This window comes from Aethalodelphis obliquidens, unplaced genomic scaffold (genome assembly GCF_003676395.1).
Source record: "Aethalodelphis obliquidens isolate GAN/ISIS:26980383/991018 unplaced genomic scaffold, ASM367639v1 scaffold62, whole genome shotgun sequence".
Lineage (NCBI taxonomy): Eukaryota > Metazoa > Chordata > Mammalia > Artiodactyla > Delphinidae > Aethalodelphis > Aethalodelphis obliquidens.
In genome coordinates, this window is record NW_020838006.1 from 9,168,852 (window position 1) to 9,188,802 (window position 19,951).

At 52.9% G+C, this 19,951-nt stretch overlaps 1 protein-coding gene and 1 pseudogene across 19 annotated transcripts in view; both read left to right on the forward strand.

Annotated features, from left to right (window-relative positions):
• DLEC1 (DLEC1 cilia and flagella associated protein) overlaps positions 1-19,951 on the forward strand; it is a 104,696-nt gene that overhangs the window by 59,491 nt on the left and 25,254 nt on the right. For 17 of the 19 annotated variants that reach the window (XM_027088100.1, XM_027088104.1, XM_027088105.1 and 14 more), the window contains 12 exons: positions 7,084-7,171; positions 7,702-7,875; positions 8,514-8,650; positions 9,452-9,544; positions 12,385-12,490; positions 13,118-13,280; positions 14,389-14,581; positions 15,231-15,289; positions 15,856-16,024; positions 16,445-16,538; positions 16,759-16,889; positions 16,998-17,156. In XM_027088100.1, coding sequence (XP_026943901.1) covers positions 7,084-7,171; positions 7,702-7,875; positions 8,514-8,650; positions 9,452-9,544; positions 12,385-12,490; positions 13,118-13,280; positions 14,389-14,581; positions 15,231-15,289; positions 15,856-16,024; positions 16,445-16,538; positions 16,759-16,889; positions 16,998-17,156 — 1,566 coding nt within the window. The remainder of the gene's footprint in view (positions 1-7,083; positions 7,172-7,701; positions 7,876-8,513; positions 8,651-9,451; positions 9,545-12,384; positions 12,491-13,117; positions 13,281-14,388; positions 14,582-15,230; positions 15,290-15,855; positions 16,025-16,444; positions 16,539-16,758; positions 16,890-16,997; positions 17,157-19,951) is intronic. The other 2 variants (XM_027088109.1, XM_027088101.1) reach the window with 1 other exon arrangement.
• Positions 1,930-5,266, forward strand: LOC113610204 (translation initiation factor eIF-2B subunit delta pseudogene; annotated as a pseudogene).

Genomic DNA, 19,951 nt, shown 5'->3' on the forward strand with positions numbered 1-19,951 from the left:
CCTCCACCCACAGTCATCTAAAGAATCTTGGAATAACATTCTACTTGTGGAAGTCTCTGCATCTAGTTTAGTGAGTCTCAGGGTCAGATCACTGCAGTGACTGCATGTCCAGTTGCAGGATTCTAAATATTTATACTGTGGGAGGCATACAGCCCAGATGTATTAATGTTCTGGGACTTAAGAACAGCATTTGTGGTTAAAAGTACTTGATAGAAGAAAACAAAGAAAGAAAGTACTTAACATGGTCCCTTCCAGCATGGTTTTAAGGGTAACTTTCATTGGAGTCTCTTTTAATATGTTCAGTGTTCCAGTTACTGTAACCATGTAACACATTGCCCCCAAGACTTGGCAGCGTGCAACAGCAGTTTGCTTTCTGATCAGATAGGACACAGCTAGGAGAGTTTATCTCTACTCTGTGATATCTGGGGCCGCAGCCGAGAGACTGGGGCCAAAGTCTCATTCACTCACACGTGTGGTGGTTGGTGCTGGCTTTCAGCTGAGACCTCAGTTCCTCTGCCTGAGGCTTCTCCACCTCAGCTAGTTCCTTTCCTTTCCCTTCCCTTCCTCAGAGCACAGTGGCTGGTTTCCCCAGGGCAAGCCTCCCCCAAAGAGAAACGCAGTCTGCCACTGTCCGTTATATAAATTGAATTGTATCTAGTGATGTCTCTTAGAAATGCACCTTGCATCTGTTGGGCATATGACTGTGTGCCTAAGTTATTTACCCAGCTAAACTATAAAGTTTAAGGATAAAAACATTTTCAAATTTGCCAAGTCTTTAAAAATGTATGTCCCATGCACCCTTTCTCAGGAAACTCTTAGGGAACATGCTCCCCTATATAAGCGAGTAAACCAAGGAAGAGGAAGGCTTGACGTGTGGGAAACGAGAGATCCAGCATAGGAGAGACATGCAGGAAAGGCCCAGGTCAGTAATGGTTAAGGAGCGCTGTAGTTACTGCTGGTACAAAGCTTAACAACTTAAAACAACAATTTTATCGTGCTTGTAGATTCTTTGGATCAGAAATTCTGACAGGGCACAATGGGAATGGCTTGTTCCATGATGTTTGGAACCTAGCTGGAAAAAGTCAGTGACCAGGGGTAACCTGAAAGATGGGGCTGGAACTCTCTGAGGCATTTTCACTCACAGAGTAGTTGATGTTAGTTGTCTGTCGAGGGTGCTAACAGAGCACATGCACATGTATTCTCCATGTGGCCTGGGCTTCCTCACAGAATGGCTACCTCAGGGTAATCAGGCAGCTCAAAGTGAGTGATCAGAGCTTCGAAGTGAGTATTCTAGCAAGTAAGGGGGAGGTTGCATCACTTTTTTTTTTTTTTTGGCTGTGTTGGGTCTTTGTTGCTGTGCTCAGGTTTTCTCTAGTTGCGGCGAGCAGGGGCTACTCTTCGTTGCAGTGCACTGTCTTCTCATTGCAGTGGCCTCTCTTGTTGCGGAGCACGGGCTCTAGGCACCTGGGCTTCAGCAGTTGCGACACAAGGGCTCTAGAGCGCAGGCTTGGTAGTTGTGGCACACGGGCTTAGTTGCTCCACGGCATGTGGGATCTTCCCAGACGAGGGCTCGAACCCATGTCCCCTGCATTGGCAGGCGGATTCTTACTTAACCACCACGCCACCAGGGAAGCCCCTTAAGATTTAATTTTATTTTTATTTCTTTGGCTGCGTTGTGTCTTTGTTGCTGTGCGCGGGCTTTCTCTAGTTGCGGTGAGCGGGGGCTACTCTTTGTTGTGGTGTGCGGGGTTCTCATTGCAGTGCCTTCTCTTGTTGCAGAGCATGGGCTATAGGCATGTAGGCTTCAGTAGTTGTGGCACACGGGCTCAGTAGTTGTGGCACGCAGGCTCTAGAACTCAGGCTCAGTAGTTGTGGCGCATGGGCTTAGTTGCTCCGCGGCATGTGAGATCTTGCCAGACCAGGGCTCTAACCCATGTCCCCTGCATTGGCAGGTGGATTCTTATCCACTGTGCCACCAGGGAAGTCCCTGCATCACTTTTTATGATCTAACCTTGGAGGTTCGTTTCCCTTGGAATACATGAGAAAGTCATTACTTCCTCTGCATTGCTGTAGGTTACAAATGAGTCACTAAGTTTAGCCCAGATTCGAGGGGAAGCTACATAGATAGACCTCACCTCTCAATGGAAGGGCTGTCAAAGAACTTCTGGATGTGTCTGAAAACTGCTACAGGGGTTGTCCTGTCCTGGGTCATAGCAGTAGGTGTAGCAAGCGACCAGTCCAGATTAAAAGAGGCCAGAGGCTCTAGGAAGGGTTGACTTGTGGGGGTGAAACTGATAAGAGTCCCTGATACATCTGGACATCTTGGAAGGAAATTTGTAGGGTAGTGGAAAGAGATTAAATTATTGATAAGTACAAACCAAACAAAATAATTGGTTGATTAACTTTCGGAAAAACAAAAATTGTATAAGGGAGAATTTCATGCTCAGCTGTGAATAGCATTTACATAGCAACAATAATGTAAACATTACTGATCTAACCGTGAGTGTGATGTAACTTACATCGGGAAGATGAGGGAGAAGAAGGGTGTGGCATGCGGTGAGCTGGCTAAGGGTGAGGAAAGAGAGAATATCCATATCACCCATCCATAATTAATGCCTAAAACTAAAAAAAAAAAATTAGCATGCCATCTGGAGCCACGGAAGTAAATTCCAAAATAATCAGCTAAAGGAGGAAAAAGTGTTTGTGGTTGGGTGTGGGAAATGGCAGGGGTAGAGGCAGGGGAAGAGGGCAGGATTTCTATTTTCGAAATTTTGTAGAACTCCTTGCCTCTTTAAACTATGTGGTTATCCAACTTCGATGAAAATAGCTTAAAAAGAAAACTTTTTACTGAAAGAAACGCCATGCCCAGATCATTTTACAGGTATACACCATCAAACATTCAAGCTAATCCTGACCTTATATAAACTGTCAGAGACTACAAAAAGAAGGAACATACCCTCATTCTTAGGTAATGAGCCTGCTATGGTCTGAATGTTTGTGTCCCTCCAAAATTCGTATGTTGAAATCCTAACCCTCAAAGATGATGGTATTAGAAGGTGGGGCCTTGGGGAGGTGCTTAGGTCATGAGGGTGAAGCCTTCGTGAATGGGATTAGTGCCTTTCTGAAGAGGCTCTAGAGAGATCCCTTGCCCCTTCTGCCACTTGAGGACACAGTGAGAAGGTGCCAGCTGTGAATGGAAGAGGGCCCTCACCAAAACACAATCGTGCTGGCATCTTGATCTTGGGCTGTCCAGCCTCCAGAACTGTGAGAAATACATTCCTGTTGTTTATAAGTCACCCAGTGTTATGTCATTTTGGACTAAGAGCCTAATGTTACCTTGACACCAAAGCCAAATAAGGAGCTCTGACAATGAAAGTCATAAGCCAGTTTTGCTTAAGAACATAAGCCCAGGAGGATGATGGCTGCCGTGGCCGTGGCTGTTCGCGAGGACTCGGGATCTGGGATGAAGGCGGAGCTTGTTCCTCGGCCTGGGGCAGTGGGGAGGGAGATGACCCAAGAAGAAAAGCTGCAGCTTCGGAAGGAAAAGAAACTGCAGAAGAAGAAATGGAAGGAGGAAAAGGGGGAAGAACCAGAAACTGGCTCTGCTGTATCTGCAGCCCAATGTCAAGGCCCGACCAAAGACCTGCCTGGACTGGACAGTCAGTTGGGCAGTGCCAAGGAGAAAGTTCCAGCAGGTGGGAGTAAGGCTGAACTTCGAGCTGAAAGGCGGGCCAAGCAGGAGGCTGAGCGGGCCCTGAAGCAGGCAAGAAAAGGGGACCAAGGAGGGCCACCTCCTCAGGCCTGCCCCAGCACAGCTGGAGAAACCCCCTCAGGAGTGAAGGGTCTACCCGAGCAGAGTCAGGTTGATGACTCCACGCTTCTGAGGAGGCTTGTTAAAAAACCAGAACGACAGCAGGTTCCTACACGAAAGGATTATGGACCCAAAGTCAGTCTCTTCTCCCACCTACCCCAGTACAGCAGACAGAACTCTCTGAGCCAGTTTATGAGCATCCCATCCTCTGTGACCCCCCCAGCCATGGTGCGACTCGGCCTGCAGTACTCCCAGGGCCTGGTCAGTGGCTCCCATGCCCAGTGCATTGCCCTGCTTTGTGCCTTGCAGCAGGTGATTCAGGACTATACCCCACCTCCCAGTGAAGAACTGTCAAGGGACCTAGTGAATAAACTAAAGCCCTACTTCAGCTTCCTGACTCAGTGCCGTCCCCTGTCAGCGAGCATGTACAACGCCATCAAGTTCCTTAACAAGGAGATCACGGGTGTGAGCGGCTCCAAGCGCGAAGAGGAGGCCGAGTCAGAACTTCGAGCAGCCATCGGACCATATGTGCAAGAGAAGATTGTGCTTGCAGCTCAGGCAATCTCACGCTTTGCTTATGAGAAGACCAGTAATGGAGATGTGATCCTGATATACAGATGCTCATCTCTGGTATCACGAATTCTTCAGGAGGCTTGGGCTAAGGGCGGGCGGTTTCGGATGGTAGTGGTGGACAGCCGGCCACGGCTGGAGGGAAAGCACACGCTACGTTCTCTGGTCTGTGCTGGGGTCCCTGCCTCCTACCTGCTGATTCCTGCAGCTTCCTTTGTGCTCCCAGAGGTTTCTAAGGTGCTGTTGGGAGCTCATGCACTCCTGGCCAACAGGTCTGTGATGTCACGGGTAGGGACAGCACAGCTGGCCCTGGTGGCACGGGCCCATAATGTGCCAGTGCTGGTCTGCTGTGAAACATACAAGTTTTGCGAGCGTGTGCAGACTGATGCCTTTGTCTCTAATGAGCTAGATGACCTTGACAATCTGCTGTGTGAGCGAGGAGAACGTGTGGTCCTGGCTGACTGGCAGAACCACTCGTCCCTATGGTTGTCGAATCTGGTCTATGATGTGACCCCCCCAGAACTGGTGGATCTGGTGATCACGGAGCTGGGCATGATCCCTTGCAGTTCTGTACCTGTTGTGCTGCGAGTCAAGAGTAGTGACCAGTGAGTGGAGGGACACAGGGTCAATAAATGACATACTCCCTACACTTAAAAAAAAACAAAAAACATAAGCCCAGTCTCATCCCCCAGCCTTTTGGAGCTGTGAGAGGGCTTGTCTGTCCTGAGATGGGGAGCAGAATGGGATGCTGGCTGTGAGTGCTGGAGGCTAAGGAGTTGTGGTAGGAATAAAGATCTGTACCTTATATGCCAGGGGCTTATTATGTTTCCTATAATTTCATTTTTGTTTTCTTTCCATATTTTGGTAAATTTAAAAGACATTTGAAACAAAAAAAAAGAACATAGGTTCAGAAATATTAAGTAAAAAACCAAGCAAGAAGAAACACGCACGCACGCACGCGCACACACACACACACACACACACATCCACCCCAGGAGCAAATTGAGTGTAACCCAGGAATGCAAGGGATGTCTTCACAGTGGCCCTTGAGTTGGCAGTTGGCTGCCCTGAGCCTGTCAATTTTTTCCTCCATGGCTTCCAGTGCTGTTACGGAAAGCCAGCCCACTGTGCAATCCGTGTACTTACTGTCTTCCCAGACCTTGCAACCGCGCCGTAGCTACCACGTTTCAATGCCCGCCTGCACCTCATTTAAGTCGACCATGGGTGAAAGCCTTAGTAATCTCAGGGGTCATCACACCCTACTTCCCACCAGCTAGAGTTCTGATCGCTGCCAGACTGGGGAGAAAGCCAACTCCAGAATCACATCCTAAGGGTCTGCTGTTTTAGGACCTTTCTGACGCAAAGTGTCATAGCCTGGGTTCCCCATAATGCGGAGTCTGAGGTGGTGAGATTTTGTGCTGTCATTTACAATTCCAGGGAGGAGTGAGGAAAGGGGATGGAAGGAGGCAGAACCAATACAAGAATTACTGAGCTGACTTCCAGAAAGTGCAGTTGATTATTTTATCTTGTGAGACATCCCTTCATAAACTGCTGGATCCCGCCCCTTATTGCTTGGGGGTTTGCCTTGTGTGGCTGGGAGCAAGACTCTCTGGAGGCCTGCCTCAGTGGACATGAGGGGCAGCCACTGCCATGAACACCTCGATCCGTAATGACAGCAATGGCTGCAGCTAGCCCCGAGTCTGGAGAATAGCAGCAGATTGAGGGTATGGTGCCAGGGCTGTCCCGTGCACGTGTGCAGACCTGAAGAGGCAAAACTGAGTTAGTATCCTTGCCATATGGAAAATAATTTAATCCCTACCTCCCTCCATAGCTGAAACAAAATACTTTCCAGCAAAGATCTCAAGCAAAAATTTAAGAAGAAAATATAGGAGATATAGAAAGATTTCTTGAAACTGAAGTATAAACCTTGAACAAAATGTTGATAAATTTTATATGAAAATTTTAGAAACTGTACGCCAAAAGGTAATACAAGTTATAAACTTATACAAGTTATATATTGGATTGGCCAAAAAGTTCATTCGGGGTTTTCCGTTACGTCTTACAGAAAACTGAACCCAATACTTATACTTTATAAGGTATAACACACACCTTATAAAGAATTAGTACCCAGAATATATAAAGAATTCCTACAAATCAATACGAAAAAGACAAAGTACCCAATGGCAAGTTGGCACTACGAACAGACACATCACACAAGAGGAAGCCCAAATAGCAAATAAACATACGAAAAGATGCTCATCATCATTAATAACAGAGAAATAAAAATTAAAACTATAATATGGGTCTCTCCACACTTGGATCTGGTTCACAGGTGGATTGAGGCAATATGTTGTACTGGCCAAAAATGGATTTAAATGTTGATTTAGGCATACATACCTATGAAGACATGCTTCAAATTTATGGAGCTGTTTTCTGGTGGGAGGCTGGGGCAGGGCTTCATCTGTATTTTTAATGTTTTACTTCTTAAGCTGGGTGATGGAAACACGGCTTGTCATGTTATAATTTATACGTTTTTCCCAGTGTAATAGTTCACGAAACAGAAGGCAAAGGTGTGTGCATGTATGGAGTTCCTCTTCCGTGCCAGGTTCATTACACTTATCCCCCCACCCCCTTCCCATATTATTCAGTGAACCCCAGACTTCATAGCCTTTGTCCACACACGTCGCTTTGCCTTTGAACAGATGGTGATCTCGCTGCAGAACATCACGTCCACCAGCCACCACCTGCGAGTCCTCCCGCCGTCCACGCCCTACTTCGCTCTGGGATTGGGTGAGCTCAGGGTGGCAGCGGCCTGGGCGGCCTCGATATTGTGTACTGGCCTTGCCCTGGGTTACACGCCCACCAGGCCCTAGGGTGACTCCACAGCTGCACCCCTCGTGCTCCACAGAGGCCTCCTACCCACCCTCCACCGAAGGCCCCCAGTCTCGACAGCTCCTCCTCGGATCTCGTCCCTCCAGGCTCGGTTCTGCCCTCTCCTCGCCCTGCGCACTGTCACTGCCCTCAGCCAGGACCCCTGGTTCCTCACTTAGGCCATCACAGTGGCTTCCCAGCCAGGCTTCCTGCCTCCGTGACGCAGCGTTCTCCTGAAGAACAGCTCTGATCTTGTGTCCCACCCCCGGCAACCCCTGCAGAAACCTCAAATACCTCTCTGCTGCCCACAAAATAAATGCTAAGCCATAGGAACAGGCATGGCCCCGCCTGACCGTTCCAGGTGGACCCTATCACTCCCCCCACTGCCCCAGGCCCTGGTCTTCTTACCTGGTCTCCAGAATCTCATTTGTCGCTTTTGTCACCCACAGGGATGTTCCCAGGAAAAGGTGGAATGGTGGCTCCTGGAATGACCTGCCAGTACACTGTCCAGTTTTTTCCCGACTGCCTTGGGGGTTTTGATGACTTTATTTTAGTGGAGACCCAGTCAGCACACACGCTGCTGATCCCCCTGCAGGCCCGGAGGCCGCCCCCAGTGCTGACGCGTGAGTGTGCTCTGCTCCCCCGGGATTCAGGGAGGGCTGGTGCCCCTATAAGGACCGCCTGCCCACAGGGCCCCTTCATGGCAGCACACAGCCTGTCCCCTGGGACAGGGGCTTCTGGGTCCTGAGAAGGGACCTGCCAGAAGTTTGCGCACAGTCCTCCCGTGTCAGGCCCCGACCATCCTGCTTCCCATGGAGGCTGACTCTGAGTGACACACATCGGGAGAGGAGGCCAGCATCCCAGCTGACCCCAGCCTAGGCGTCGCTGGCTCAGGGACACCCTGAGTGGGCCTGTGCCATGGCGAGGCAAGAAGGAGTGCCTGGAGCCCTCCATGGGTGTCACCTGTGTGGCCGTGGGGTGGCTGGCTTTGCCTGGACGCCCTCATTTACGAGTCCCTTCAGCTGGGCACAGGCTGCAAGCTGGGACTCTGACCACAACCCCCAGGGCCATGCCGGGTGGCACTGGCTGAAGCCCGAGCGCGTGGAGTCCCGAGGCGCCACTGCCATGTGGGAGCAGGGGTGGGCCCGTCCCCATCCATCCCCCTCGCCCCTCCACAGCTGCTCTTAGCTCGGGCTGGGCCTCCGGAGAACAACAACAGGACTGTGCTGTTTCTCTTGCCCATCTTTTCTTGTGGCTGCAGTGTCGCCGGTGTTGGACTGTGGTTACTGCCTCATTGGGGGCATGAAGATGACCAGATTCATCTGCAAAAACGTGGGCTTCAGCGTGGGCAAGTTCTGCATTATGCCTAAGGAGAGCTGGCCGCCGCCAAGCTTCAGAGTGAGTGCTCACAGATTGGGTATGTGCAGCCCTGGGCCAGGATCCACTGTGGCCTGTCAGCTGGAGTTGAGAAGCAGGGGGTGTGCACATCCCCTCCTGTTTGCCCAGCTCTGCCCTCCCCGCCCCAGGGCAGCCAAGTGCTGACACCACTGACGGTCATGCTCACTCACAGTGTTATCTGACTCAGCGTAGAGATATTTTGCTGTACCTGTGTCTCCCGAAACAAGCGACAGATCCAGAGGACCACATGTTCCCAGACACACATTTCACTCATTTCTGTTACCTGCCGGGGTCCTGGAGGCGTGGGTTTGCGTCCCTGGCATCTAAGTGGCTTCCTGTGTGGGCGCCTGGGCTGCAGCTCTGCTGACAAGATGGCAGCGTCCCTTGACTCAGGTGCCCATGGCCAGGGGTGGGTTGAGGATGGAGGCCGACACAGAAGCCGGCACCAGCCACACAGGCTGCTGTAGTAGGGAAAGGACCGTGCTTTGGGAGCCCCCCTCCTGCTTTGCGTCTGAAACACTTGTCAGTGGCCTCGTACCTCCTGCCCGCAGGCAGCTCTTCGTGGGCGCCCTGTCTTGTACTCATCTTTAACCACCGGAACCCCATCCAGTGCCTGGTGCAGGTTGAGTGAGTGCTGGCTGAATGCATGAGCCTCGGTTTCTTCATGAACAGGAGACTGGATGATCCGTTAAGACCCTTCAAGCCACAAAGTGGATGTTTGGAGGAGGGAAGTGTGTCACCTGAGCACGAGATTTTACAGTTTCTTCCACACTGTTGGGTCATCTTCTGCTTTTCTTTAAGGCTGTTGCAACCACCGGCTTTGTCGAGCAGCCTCCCTTTGGGATCCTGCCGTCAGTGTTCGAGCTGGCTCCGGGGCAGGCCGTATTCGTGCAGGTAGGTGATGAGACGCTAGCTTGTATTTCTTTATGATTGGTTCGCTGTTTCCTCAACTGCTCGCTTGATTTCATTTGCCTCTCTGTTTTTTTGTTTTTTGGGGCTTTTGGGGTTTTTTTTTGGCTGCCCCACACAGCTTGTGGGATCTTTAGTTCCCGGACTAGGGGTTGAACCCGGGCCACCGCAGTGAAAGCACTGAGTCCTAACCACTGGACCGCCAGGGAATTCCCGCCTCTGTGTTTTCATGACCCAGATAGCCACTCCCAGGTCCCAGCCTTGGTAGCTTCTGTGTAGGAGCATGCTTTTGTATTCTGTGGGGTGATGTCATTTGACTCTCCTATGACCTCCCTCGCAGAGCAAGTGCAGAAAGCCCTAGCAATGCCACCACGATCCCTGAGAGTTGCTTGTCCACCCGTGAGCCTGCGGGTCACCTCTACTAACATCTGAGCTGCCTCCAGGATCTCCCCTCGGTCCTTCAGTCCGTCTTGGACCATCCCACCCCCTAAATCTGGTACCTTTGTTCTCTTTCCTGTTTTATCCTCAGTTATATGGTCAACAAGGCCCGCCTTCCTTAGGCCTCATCCTAAACCTCTGCGGAAGCTCCCAGAGTCTGACCTCTGGGATGTGGGCTCCTCCTTTCCTAACTGGCCCCTTTCCGGCATCCCTTGGGCCTGTCACACCTGCTCACTGGTCCCCAGAAGAGGCTGTGAGACATGGTGATGTCTTCCTGCCCCTGTCACCCCACCCTCTGCTCCAGGAGTCTGACTCTGTGTGGTCCCATGGCTGGGTGTGGGGCTGCCACAAGTGAGCATGGCCTTCCTCACTTGCCTGCTGAAGGACACACCCACATTAAAGAGTAAAAGCTATCTGGGTTCTGGGGAGGGGGATTTGGCCTACATCAGGTCATCAGGTAGTGAAAGCCAAGAGCCATAGGTTCTCAAACTCAGCTGCACATGGCCGTCCCCTGAGAAACTTGCAAACACGCTGACATCTGGGCCCCAGCCCTGAGGTTTTGAGTTAATTGGTCTGGGGTGTGGCCTGGGCATAGGATTTTTCAAGCTCCCCAGGTGATTCTGTGTGTGCAGCGAAGTTTGAGGACCACTGCCATAAGCTTCTTTGCCAAGATGTAAAGGAAGGCTTCCTTTATCAGCTCCTTTCCAGTTGCAAGGGTCTGATGGGGTCTTGTTCATGTCCGTGATGATCTGATCCTGATAAGAACCTGGCTTTTGGAGTCGGGATGAGGCCAGTTCAGGAGCACAATAGGGATTATCCATCCTCCTCTGTTGCCGAGGGGTGAGCCGGGTCCTCTTGGCATAGCCCAGGATTTGTCAGAGCCTTGTGGTGGCTTTAAGGAATTGGGGCTGGTCACCCCTGCCCAGGCCATGATGTCCCCCTCATCCCATCCTCCTATGATCCCCAAGGAAAAGAAGAGGGTGGCAGCAGCAGTCTTTGGGGAGCAGTGGGGGAGTCAGGGGGAGGTTTTCCCCTTTGCATTCCTTATGTAAATTTTGTTTACTGACTGGGATTTTGTTTGTTTTAAAATTTATTCATATTTCCAAATAAATAGATTCACATGATTAAAAATTCAAAAGACGCAAATAGATGCACAGTGAAATGCTCCCTCTCCCCCCAGTTCCTCAGCCACCCAGAGGCCACAGCCTTACCAGGTTAGAGTGTCCTCCCGGAGATATGTGATGCCTACCTAAGCAACTGCACATGGTTTTTTCTTTCCTTTGTTTCCGTTTTTCCTTCACACAAATAGTTGCCCACTCTGTGCTCTGTTCTGCACCATGTATTTTCCACTTACCGTTTCATTTTTTTTTTACAGCTGCATAGTATTCCACTGGACATATGAACCATAATTTAGGTCAGCTGTCCCCTGCCTGAAGATTATTTCTGATCTCTGGCCATCTCAGGGAATAGCTTATACATACATCACTCTGTCCTACCAGAAGGATACAGTCCTTGACGTGCATTTGCTGACTCAGGGTCTCTGCTCTCATAATTGTGATACATGTCGCCAAAATCCCCACCATGTGGATTGTATCAATTTGTACTTCCATCCACAGTATGTGAGGGTGCCTATTTTAATTCTCATACCTTTGCCAATACAATGGGTTATCAAACTTAAAAAAAAAAAACTGTTATCATGGACATTTTAAAACATATACAAAAATCTGAAAAAGAATAGATATACATATATGTGTATAACTGACTGACTTTGCTGAACACCTGAAACTAACATAACATTGTAAATCAACTATACTTCAATTAAAAAAAAAACACGAAAGGTCAGAAGTCCAACTGGCCAAGCAAAAACAAACAAAAAAACCCCAAAACAAACCTATATGCAAAAATAGAATAGTTGAATGATCACCCATGTACTCATGACACAGCTTCAACATTTATCAACTCTTGGCCAACCTTATTTCCTTTGTGCCCCTCCGTCTCTTCCCACCAAGCCCTGCCCTGCCCCTCTAGATTATTTTGAAGAAAATTAACATATCCTATCACTGTGTTTATGACCGCTAACTTTCTGCTCTTTGCCAGTAGGAGGCATGAAAAACTGTTCTTCTGGGTGGTTTGCATTTCCACTTCTTTTATCATGAATGAGGTTAAACATGTTATTTAAGAGCCATTTGTATTTCAGTCTCTATGAATTCTCTCTTCATAGCCTTTCAACACACTCCCCAAATTAGCTGGTGGAGCCTGGGCTGAACCCCTAGCCTTAGGGAAGGGGCCGGGAGGGGAGGGAGAAGTGGAGACCGGAGGGAAGGAGGTGCAGCTGAGAAGAAGAGGGCGAGGGGGTAGAAGCCCCTTCACGGGAGACAGCGGGACAGCCCTTCTTTCCCCAGGTCCTGTTCCTCCCAACCAGCCTGGGAAAGGCAGAGCAGACCTTCATCATCGTGTGTGACAACTGCCAGATAAAGGAGCTGGTGACCACAGGTGGGCTTGGGTGCGCTCCCAGGGGTGGCCCAGCTGCGCCCGGTCCCCCTTGGGGGTGGGCACACTCAGGGGATGCTGCAGCCTCCAGGGCTCTGGTTTGGGGCCTCTAGCTCTGGTCAGACCTTAGAGACCCAAGCCAGTGTGGCCTTCGGGACTGTCCCAAGGGGCCGTCTAGTGCGAGAGGGATGTAAACCTGGGGGGCAATCTTTTTATCGAGTCACTTTGAAACTCACCGCAATCTCCTTTGGGGGACTGCCAGTGGCTCACACAGAAACGACCAGGGCACCTGTAGGTTCCTGTACAGTTAGAAGGGGCATCCTGCTGAATTTCCTTAAGGTGCCCTGTTCCTTCCTTCCATCCGTCTGTCTACCATCCACCCAGTTTCACTCACCAGGTATTAATTGAATGCCTGCTACATGCTATGTTATCAAAATCACCTTCTTTTGGTCTGAGGTGACGTGGGGACATGAACCTGCGTGCTGTTGGCTCCCTGTCCCCCTGTGTGCACTTCCCAGGGTCACGATCACGGTCGGTTGCATGTGGATGGTGGCTTGGGTCCTGTGACAGCCTTCGGCCACAGAGTCCTGGTTTCAGCCCTAGTGAAACGTCACTACTGTACTTTGTCAGGAATCGGGCAGCTGGTGGCTCTGGATCTGATCTATGTTTCTGGTGAAAAAAGTCAGCCGGAGCCCGGAGAGCTCACAGACTTAACAGCCCAGCACTTCATACGCTTTGAGCCTGAAAACCTTCAGTCCACGGCCAGCAAACTGCTGATTATTAGAAACACCACGTGAGTGACGCCTGTGAGGGACCCCAGCACACACCCTCCCTCCTTCCTCACCTGGCCTGAGGTCCCAGTGAGGCTGGTGGTTCCTTCCAGAGGCCAGGGGGGAATCTGGGCACAGGATGGAAGGATCCAGATTTGCACTGTCCATCATGGTAGCCAGTTGTCACATGTGACTATTTAAATGGAAATCAATTAAAATTAAGTAAAAGTGAAAACTCACTTCCTCCGTGACACCAGCCACATTTTAAGTACTCAGTAGCCGCACGGGTAGCTGGTGGCTATCGTATTAGAGCCGATTTATAAGATGTCGTATTGGACAGTGTTGCTCTAGATCCTCTGGAGCCTCCTTAACCAGGAATAGTTTTCCAGAGGGGTCCTGCCCAGCCCACGAGGGGAAGCCACCCAAGTCCCAGCGTCAGACAGATGATGGCCTGTGGGTTCAGCTCTCACTGCCATTTATTCCCTGACTGTCCTCTGAGCTCCATCATTACACCAGGACAGACCTTGGGGAGCCTCCCCGCCAGGCTGCCCAAGTGACCCAGGCCTTACACAGGCTCTGTCGCCTGGCAGGATGAGTAGTTCTCACCTGCCGTCCCCCTCACCGACACCTGCTGTCAGCAGCACGCCTGGAGTCCCACCCCTTCCACCACCAGGGAGTTGTCACCGCTCCTGTTGGCAGCCAGTGGGCACATATCTTTCTGGCCAGAGCAGTTGTCCTGGGAGGCCATAGCTGAAGAGGCAGAGGGTGGGGTCGATGTGGCAAAAACTCACGCGGTAGAAGATAAGGCAGAAACTTTTCCTGATATCTGGGGGGGGTGCCTGATGGTTAGAGCATGATTCCCCCGAGTCACTGTGGCTCCAGCCTCCAGCTGCTGTGTGGGGCTGTGCTGGGAGGTCTGCAGACTCCCTGCCCCCTGTGCTGTCCCTTGCCCAGGGGCCCCCAGGCTCCTCCATGGGAAGGGCCTGAAGGCTGACCTGGCCACGTCCTGCTCCTGGGTCGTTTCCTGCTCACTCCGGGAGCAGGGCCAGGCCGGGGGTGGGGGGAGCTGATTCTGGCAGAAGTGGGACATGGACTTGGACCCACTGCCTACTGTCAAGGTCGTCCCCACAGGCACGTGGAGCTGGCCTTCCGCTGGCAGATCGTGAAGCCCAACCTGAGGCCCCTAATGCCTGGAGAAACCTACAGCCCGGACAGCATCAAGTCCCACCCCGACAGGGAGACGGCCTTCTCCATCGCCCCCGACACGGGAGCTCTCGAGCCCCACACGGACCACGAGTTCCTCTTGAGCTTCTCTCCTCGAGAGGTTCGAGTGCGGCCATCTTGGTGGTCACACATGATTGGGTCACGATGTTTTCACCCTCTGTCCCTGTTCTTTGGTGACACTGAAGCCACGGCCGACGCTGCCGAGATCCCTAGCATCCTGCCGAGGCTGGCGCTTAGCTAAGAGCGGGGCCAGTGGCCGGCTTTGGTGTCCAGCTCGTTTTGCCTGGTCCCGACCCTGCACGCCCCATCTGCAGCCAGGGCCTGGGCTCGTTTCCTCGGCTCTAGTGTCTTCCGTGTCTCTACTACATCAAAGGTGTTACCATTCCTGCCCAGCCCACAGAAGCCCCCAGAAAGAGGGAGGTGGGGCTCCCCAGAGTGAGGCTCACACGACCCCCACTTTCCAATACAAAGCCGTGTGTGTCCCGGGCGAGGGGGGAGTGTGAGGGGGATGCCCAGGGACCCTTGCTGGTAAGAGAGCAGGCCTGCCTCTCAGCACGCAGCCATCTCACGGCCTCTCCCGGGAGGGTGTGGTGCTGCAGACACACTGCGGGCACTGCCGAGCGAAGCAGCGCTGTGTCTCGTGGAAGACCTCTCTGGGGGCCAGGCCACCGGGAGGAGGGGTGCCTGCCGTGCCTCCAGCCTGCCCTGGGGCAGGCTTTTGTCTTCAGGGTGCTGCGTTTGCCTTGCAGCCCAGGGATTTTCACAGCGTGCTCCAGATGGTGCTAGAGGAAGTCCCAGAGCCCGTGAGGTGAGCGGGAACCGGGCCCCTGGCTGAGGGGTACACAGTTGGGCATGCTGGGACGGAGTGAAGGAGCCCCTGACCCCCGGCAGGCTTTGGCGCGTGGGAGCGTCTTGCCTTGCCCTGGCACCCAGGCCTGGAGCTGGCTCCGCAAGCAGGGAACAGCTCTCTGGACTCACTATCCTGGAACCTTGGAGCTGTGCCCCAGGCTCATGGTTACCGCCGGGCCTCTAGGCTGGTGGCCTCTGGGTGGTGGCGACTAATGAGGGGAGGTTTTGTCCCAAGGCGTCACCTCTGCCAGTGCTTCCCTGAGCAAGCTGTCGGTGGGGGGCCTCCAGTCAGCTGGTGTGGAGATCCTGGCCGACGCTGCTGCAGGGTGGTCCCTGGAGGTGCAGGGAGGGACCCCCGCCCCAGGCCTGTGGTTGAGCTGCCGTCCCAGCCACAGGCATTCATCTGTTTCAGGGCATTGCTGACGCCTCTGATTTCAGGGGGCTGTGGGCAGGGGGCGCTTTCTTTTCACAAGACCAGAGATGGGGGACACGATGGCTCCTAGCTCATGGTGGCTTTGTGTCCAGCTTGCACTTGGAAAGCCCGAAGGATCCCTCATACTCTGTGGATGACGTGATTGTCCTGGAAATCGAGGTGAAAGGCTCAGTGGAACCTTTCCAGGTTCTCTTAGAACCATATGCCCTCATCATCCCCGGGGAGAACTACGTTGGGATAAACGTGAAGAAGGATTTCAAGGTAGGTGGTTGTCCCTTCCCAGCCTAGGCTGCCCGAGATGGTGCTGAACTTGGGCGCGAGCATGAGGAGGAAGCGGCTGGCGGGGCCAGCTGTGGTGGCCACTGCAGAGAAGCTGAGGCTCTTCCCAGAGCCCCGGAACCCACTTGGTTTGAACAGACGCTGGGCCGGGCACGTCTGTCATTTGTCAGCTTCCCAGCATCCTCCAAACGACAGGACTGTGGCACGCGTTCCTGGGTTTAGGCATCTTTGACCGGCGGTGGCACCCACAAACCGCCGTGTGCCGCCGTGTGCGTTGGTGCCATCGGGTGGCCGGGATGTAGCTGGGGAGGTGTCGAGAGGACCTCTTGTGAGCCCACAGTCCCGCAGTCCTTTAGCAAGTACAGATCTGACGGGGAGCCCGGCTTGGGGTGTGTCTTTCAGATGTGGAACAACAGCAGATCAGCCATCAGGTACACGTGGGGGAAGATCAGCGACTGCCACATCGTTGAAGTGGAGCCCTGCACGGGGACCATCGGTAGGTACTGCAGGGGCCGAGGTGGGGGCTGGCTGGGGAAGGAGAGCTCAAGGTGAAAGGGGCCTGTGCAGGGGTCCATGGCCCCCTGATCAGCTCCAGCCGCAGCCTGGCCCTGTGGTGGGTAAGGAGTACGCCAAGGCCAGGTATCTGAGCCCGGCCACAGAGGGGACCTGCCCCTGCTTCCTTTCTCCACGGCTCACCTTTCCTCTCCCTCTCTCAGAGCCCAGCGAGGTGGAGGATTTTCAGTTGAACTTTACCGGGGGTGTCCCCGGCCCGACGAGCCAGAGCCTGCTGTGTGAAATCAAAGACTCCCCCTCACCCGTGGTCTTACACGTCGAGGCGACCTTTAAGGTGCCTCTGGCGGGGCTGGGCGGCTGGGCGGGCTGGACGGGGAGCCGGGGTAGGGCACAGAGCCCTCGGCCCGGCTGGCCGGGTGACGGGCCCCTCTGGGTGCCTCAGGGGCCTGCCCTCGTCATCGACGTCTCAGCCCTTCAGTTTGGTTTGCTGCGCCTGGGGCAGAGAGCCACAAAGTCCATCCAGATCCGGAACGTCAGCCAGCTCCCGGCCACGTGGTCCATGAAGGAGAGCAGGGTCTGCCTGCAAGAAAGGCAAGAGAGCGTAAGTCCTGCGATGCTGGCTCGTGGTGCCACCCCTCCCCCCTCTCCCCCCCACCCCCACCGGAGCCGAGTAACCCGCGTGTTGTGTGAGCCGTGGAACTGTTGCTGGTGCCTTCAGAGCGTGGAGGCTGGAGAGGAAACACCTGCCTGGTGACCTTTGCCTCGCAGAGTCCCCCATCCCGTCTCTAGGCAGTCGGGGTCCTTTCTACAGCAGAACTTAACCCCGAACTGGATTTTCCTGTTCCTTTCAGAGCAGCCAGAGCCAGGAAGAAAACAGGCAGCTGAGCTGGGCGGGAAGCTTCCAAAAGGCCCCCGGGGAGGGGCAGGCTGTGGGGCTCCCTGCAGAGGTTCCCAGCCTGCTTGCAGTTTTGAGTACCTGCCACCAGGTGGTGAGCTTGCCGCCCAAACCAAAAGGCTCCGAAAGGCAAATCATTTCCACTCAAACAGCACTTTTCCTTTTACTCTAAAAATAGAAAATATTAAAAGTGGCTAAGCATCGTCATCATTACATTTAAATTATGGCATCATGTTTTGTTTTGTTTTTTTATAAATTTATTTTATATTTGGCTGTGTTGAGTCTTCGTTGCTGCGCGCTGGGCTTTCTCTAGTTGCTGCGAGCGGGGGGGCCCCCTCTTCGTAGCGGTGTGTGGACTTCACATTGCGAATGCATTGCGGTGGCTTCTCTTGTTGCGGAGCATGGGCTCTAGGAGTGCGGGCTTCAGTAGTTGTGGCACATAGGCTCAGTAGTTGTGGCACGCGGGCTCTAGAGCGCGGGCTCAGTAGTTGTGGCATGCGGGCTCTAGAGCTCAGGCTCAGTAGTTGTGGTGCTCGGGTTTAGTTGCTCTGCAGGGATCGAACCCGTGACCCCTGCATTGGCAGGTAGATTCTTAACCACTGTGCCATCAGGGAAGCCCATGGCATCATGTTTAAATACCATGTTCAGTGAATTCTCTGGTGGTCCAGTGGTTAGGACTCAGGTGCGTTCACTGCCGGGGCCTGGGTTTGATCCCTGGTCAGGGAACTAAGATACCGCAAGCTGCGTGGCACAGCCAAAAAAAAAAAAAAAAATATATATATATATATATATATATATATATATAAAAATATAAGTTTCAATCTTTTTTATTTTTATTTATTTATTTATGGCTGTGTTGGGTCTTTGTTTCTGTGCGAGGGCTTTCTCTAGTTGCGGCAAGCGGGGGCCACTCTTCATCGCAGTGCGCAGGCCTGTCACTATCGCGGTCTCTCTTGTTGCGGAGCACAGGCTCCAGATGCGCAGGCTCAGTAATGGTGGCTCACGGGCCTAGTTCCTCCGCGGCATGTGGGATCTTCCCAGACCAGTGCTCGAACCCGTTTCCCCTGCATCGGCAGGCAGATTCTCAACCACTGCGCCACCAGGGAAGCCCTATGTTCAGTCTTGAACAAGCCCAAGCCACACCAGCAGGCAGCTAGCTATAAACCACTGGCTCACCATGCCCACCCTTCCCACGTGGTGACTGTAGCTCTGTCGGAGCAGCTGCTGCACGTGTGAGACTCTGGCCAGGTCTGTCTGGTGAAAGCACCCTCCCTCCCCAGGTCCCCCATCCTGCTGCCCACTTCCCTTGTTGGTCAGAGGGCCGCACACTTTTTCTTCCACATTCAGGAGCTGAGGAAAGAGAGTCACAGCCACACATACATCTTATTTGCCAATGCACCTTCCCTTCTCCAGGACTTTTCCTTTCCACTTGAAAGCCATTCTCCTTTACCTGGCGGCCTCGCTTCTCCACTAGGCACCCTGAAACTTAGAAGTTATGACAGTTTGCATCGAATTGGCCAACACCATTGCCAAGAAACATTGCCATGTGGTCTGTTCCACAGGCTTGGAGTTAGCACTGGCCCCCCCAGGGCTCACTGGTCACGCTGCTTGGACCATGGAACCACAGAGGCTGGCGCTGGGACTGCGGGCAGGGTGCTATCAGTAACCTTTTCTTCAAATGAAACCTTCAGCAGAAGCCCAAGATCTAGAATAGAGTATGACTGTTCTTGGCTCCCAGAGGCCTCCTCGTCAGGCATCCCTGCCCCGCCCTGCCACTCCCCACATCCCACTTCCCTGCCCTAGGACTTCTGAGCAACCCCTGGGATTTCCCAGAGCGAAGTTGGAAACTTACGGACCTCAGCCAACCTTGTCACTTGATAGAGGAGAAACAGGGAGGGACAGGGGCTTCCCTGGGGCCACACAGCTAATAGGTGGCAGAATCGTATCAGATCCAAGTTCTCTGATTCCCAGTCTGTGTTTTTCTCCCATAGTGAAGAATAAATACATTTTACAGTTGAAGTAATTGTCAGTTTCACAGTACATTAAGATTTATGTCCTAATCGAAGCTGGTAGCAGTCCTGTCTCTACAGTTCTCTGTGCTGTGTTCTTGTGAGCTCTCAAAAATAATGTTGAGATTTGGGGTTTGTAGATGTCCCCAGGCCAGGGGACCCAGAAACCCAGACCCAGACCATAGCGCCCCCCCCTCCCGCCCACCCCACACACACCCACCGGGCTCCAAAGGAGAGGCACGTGAGGAGCAACGAGCAAAGAAAGCAAAGGGGCTCTTTCCTTACCAGCAGAGCTTGGGCCCAAAGCTTGGACAAGCCAGGCCAGAGCATGCCAGCCACGTTTCCTGAGACGTAGGCCAGCCCACCCTCCCTCCAGTGCCAGGGCGGTGGAACCTCTGAAGTGAGAGGGCACAGGGCCCAAGATAGCACAGCACGGCGGCCAGGGTGGAGGTGGGGTGGGACTGGGCAGGGGCGGCCAGGTCTCCCTCCAGG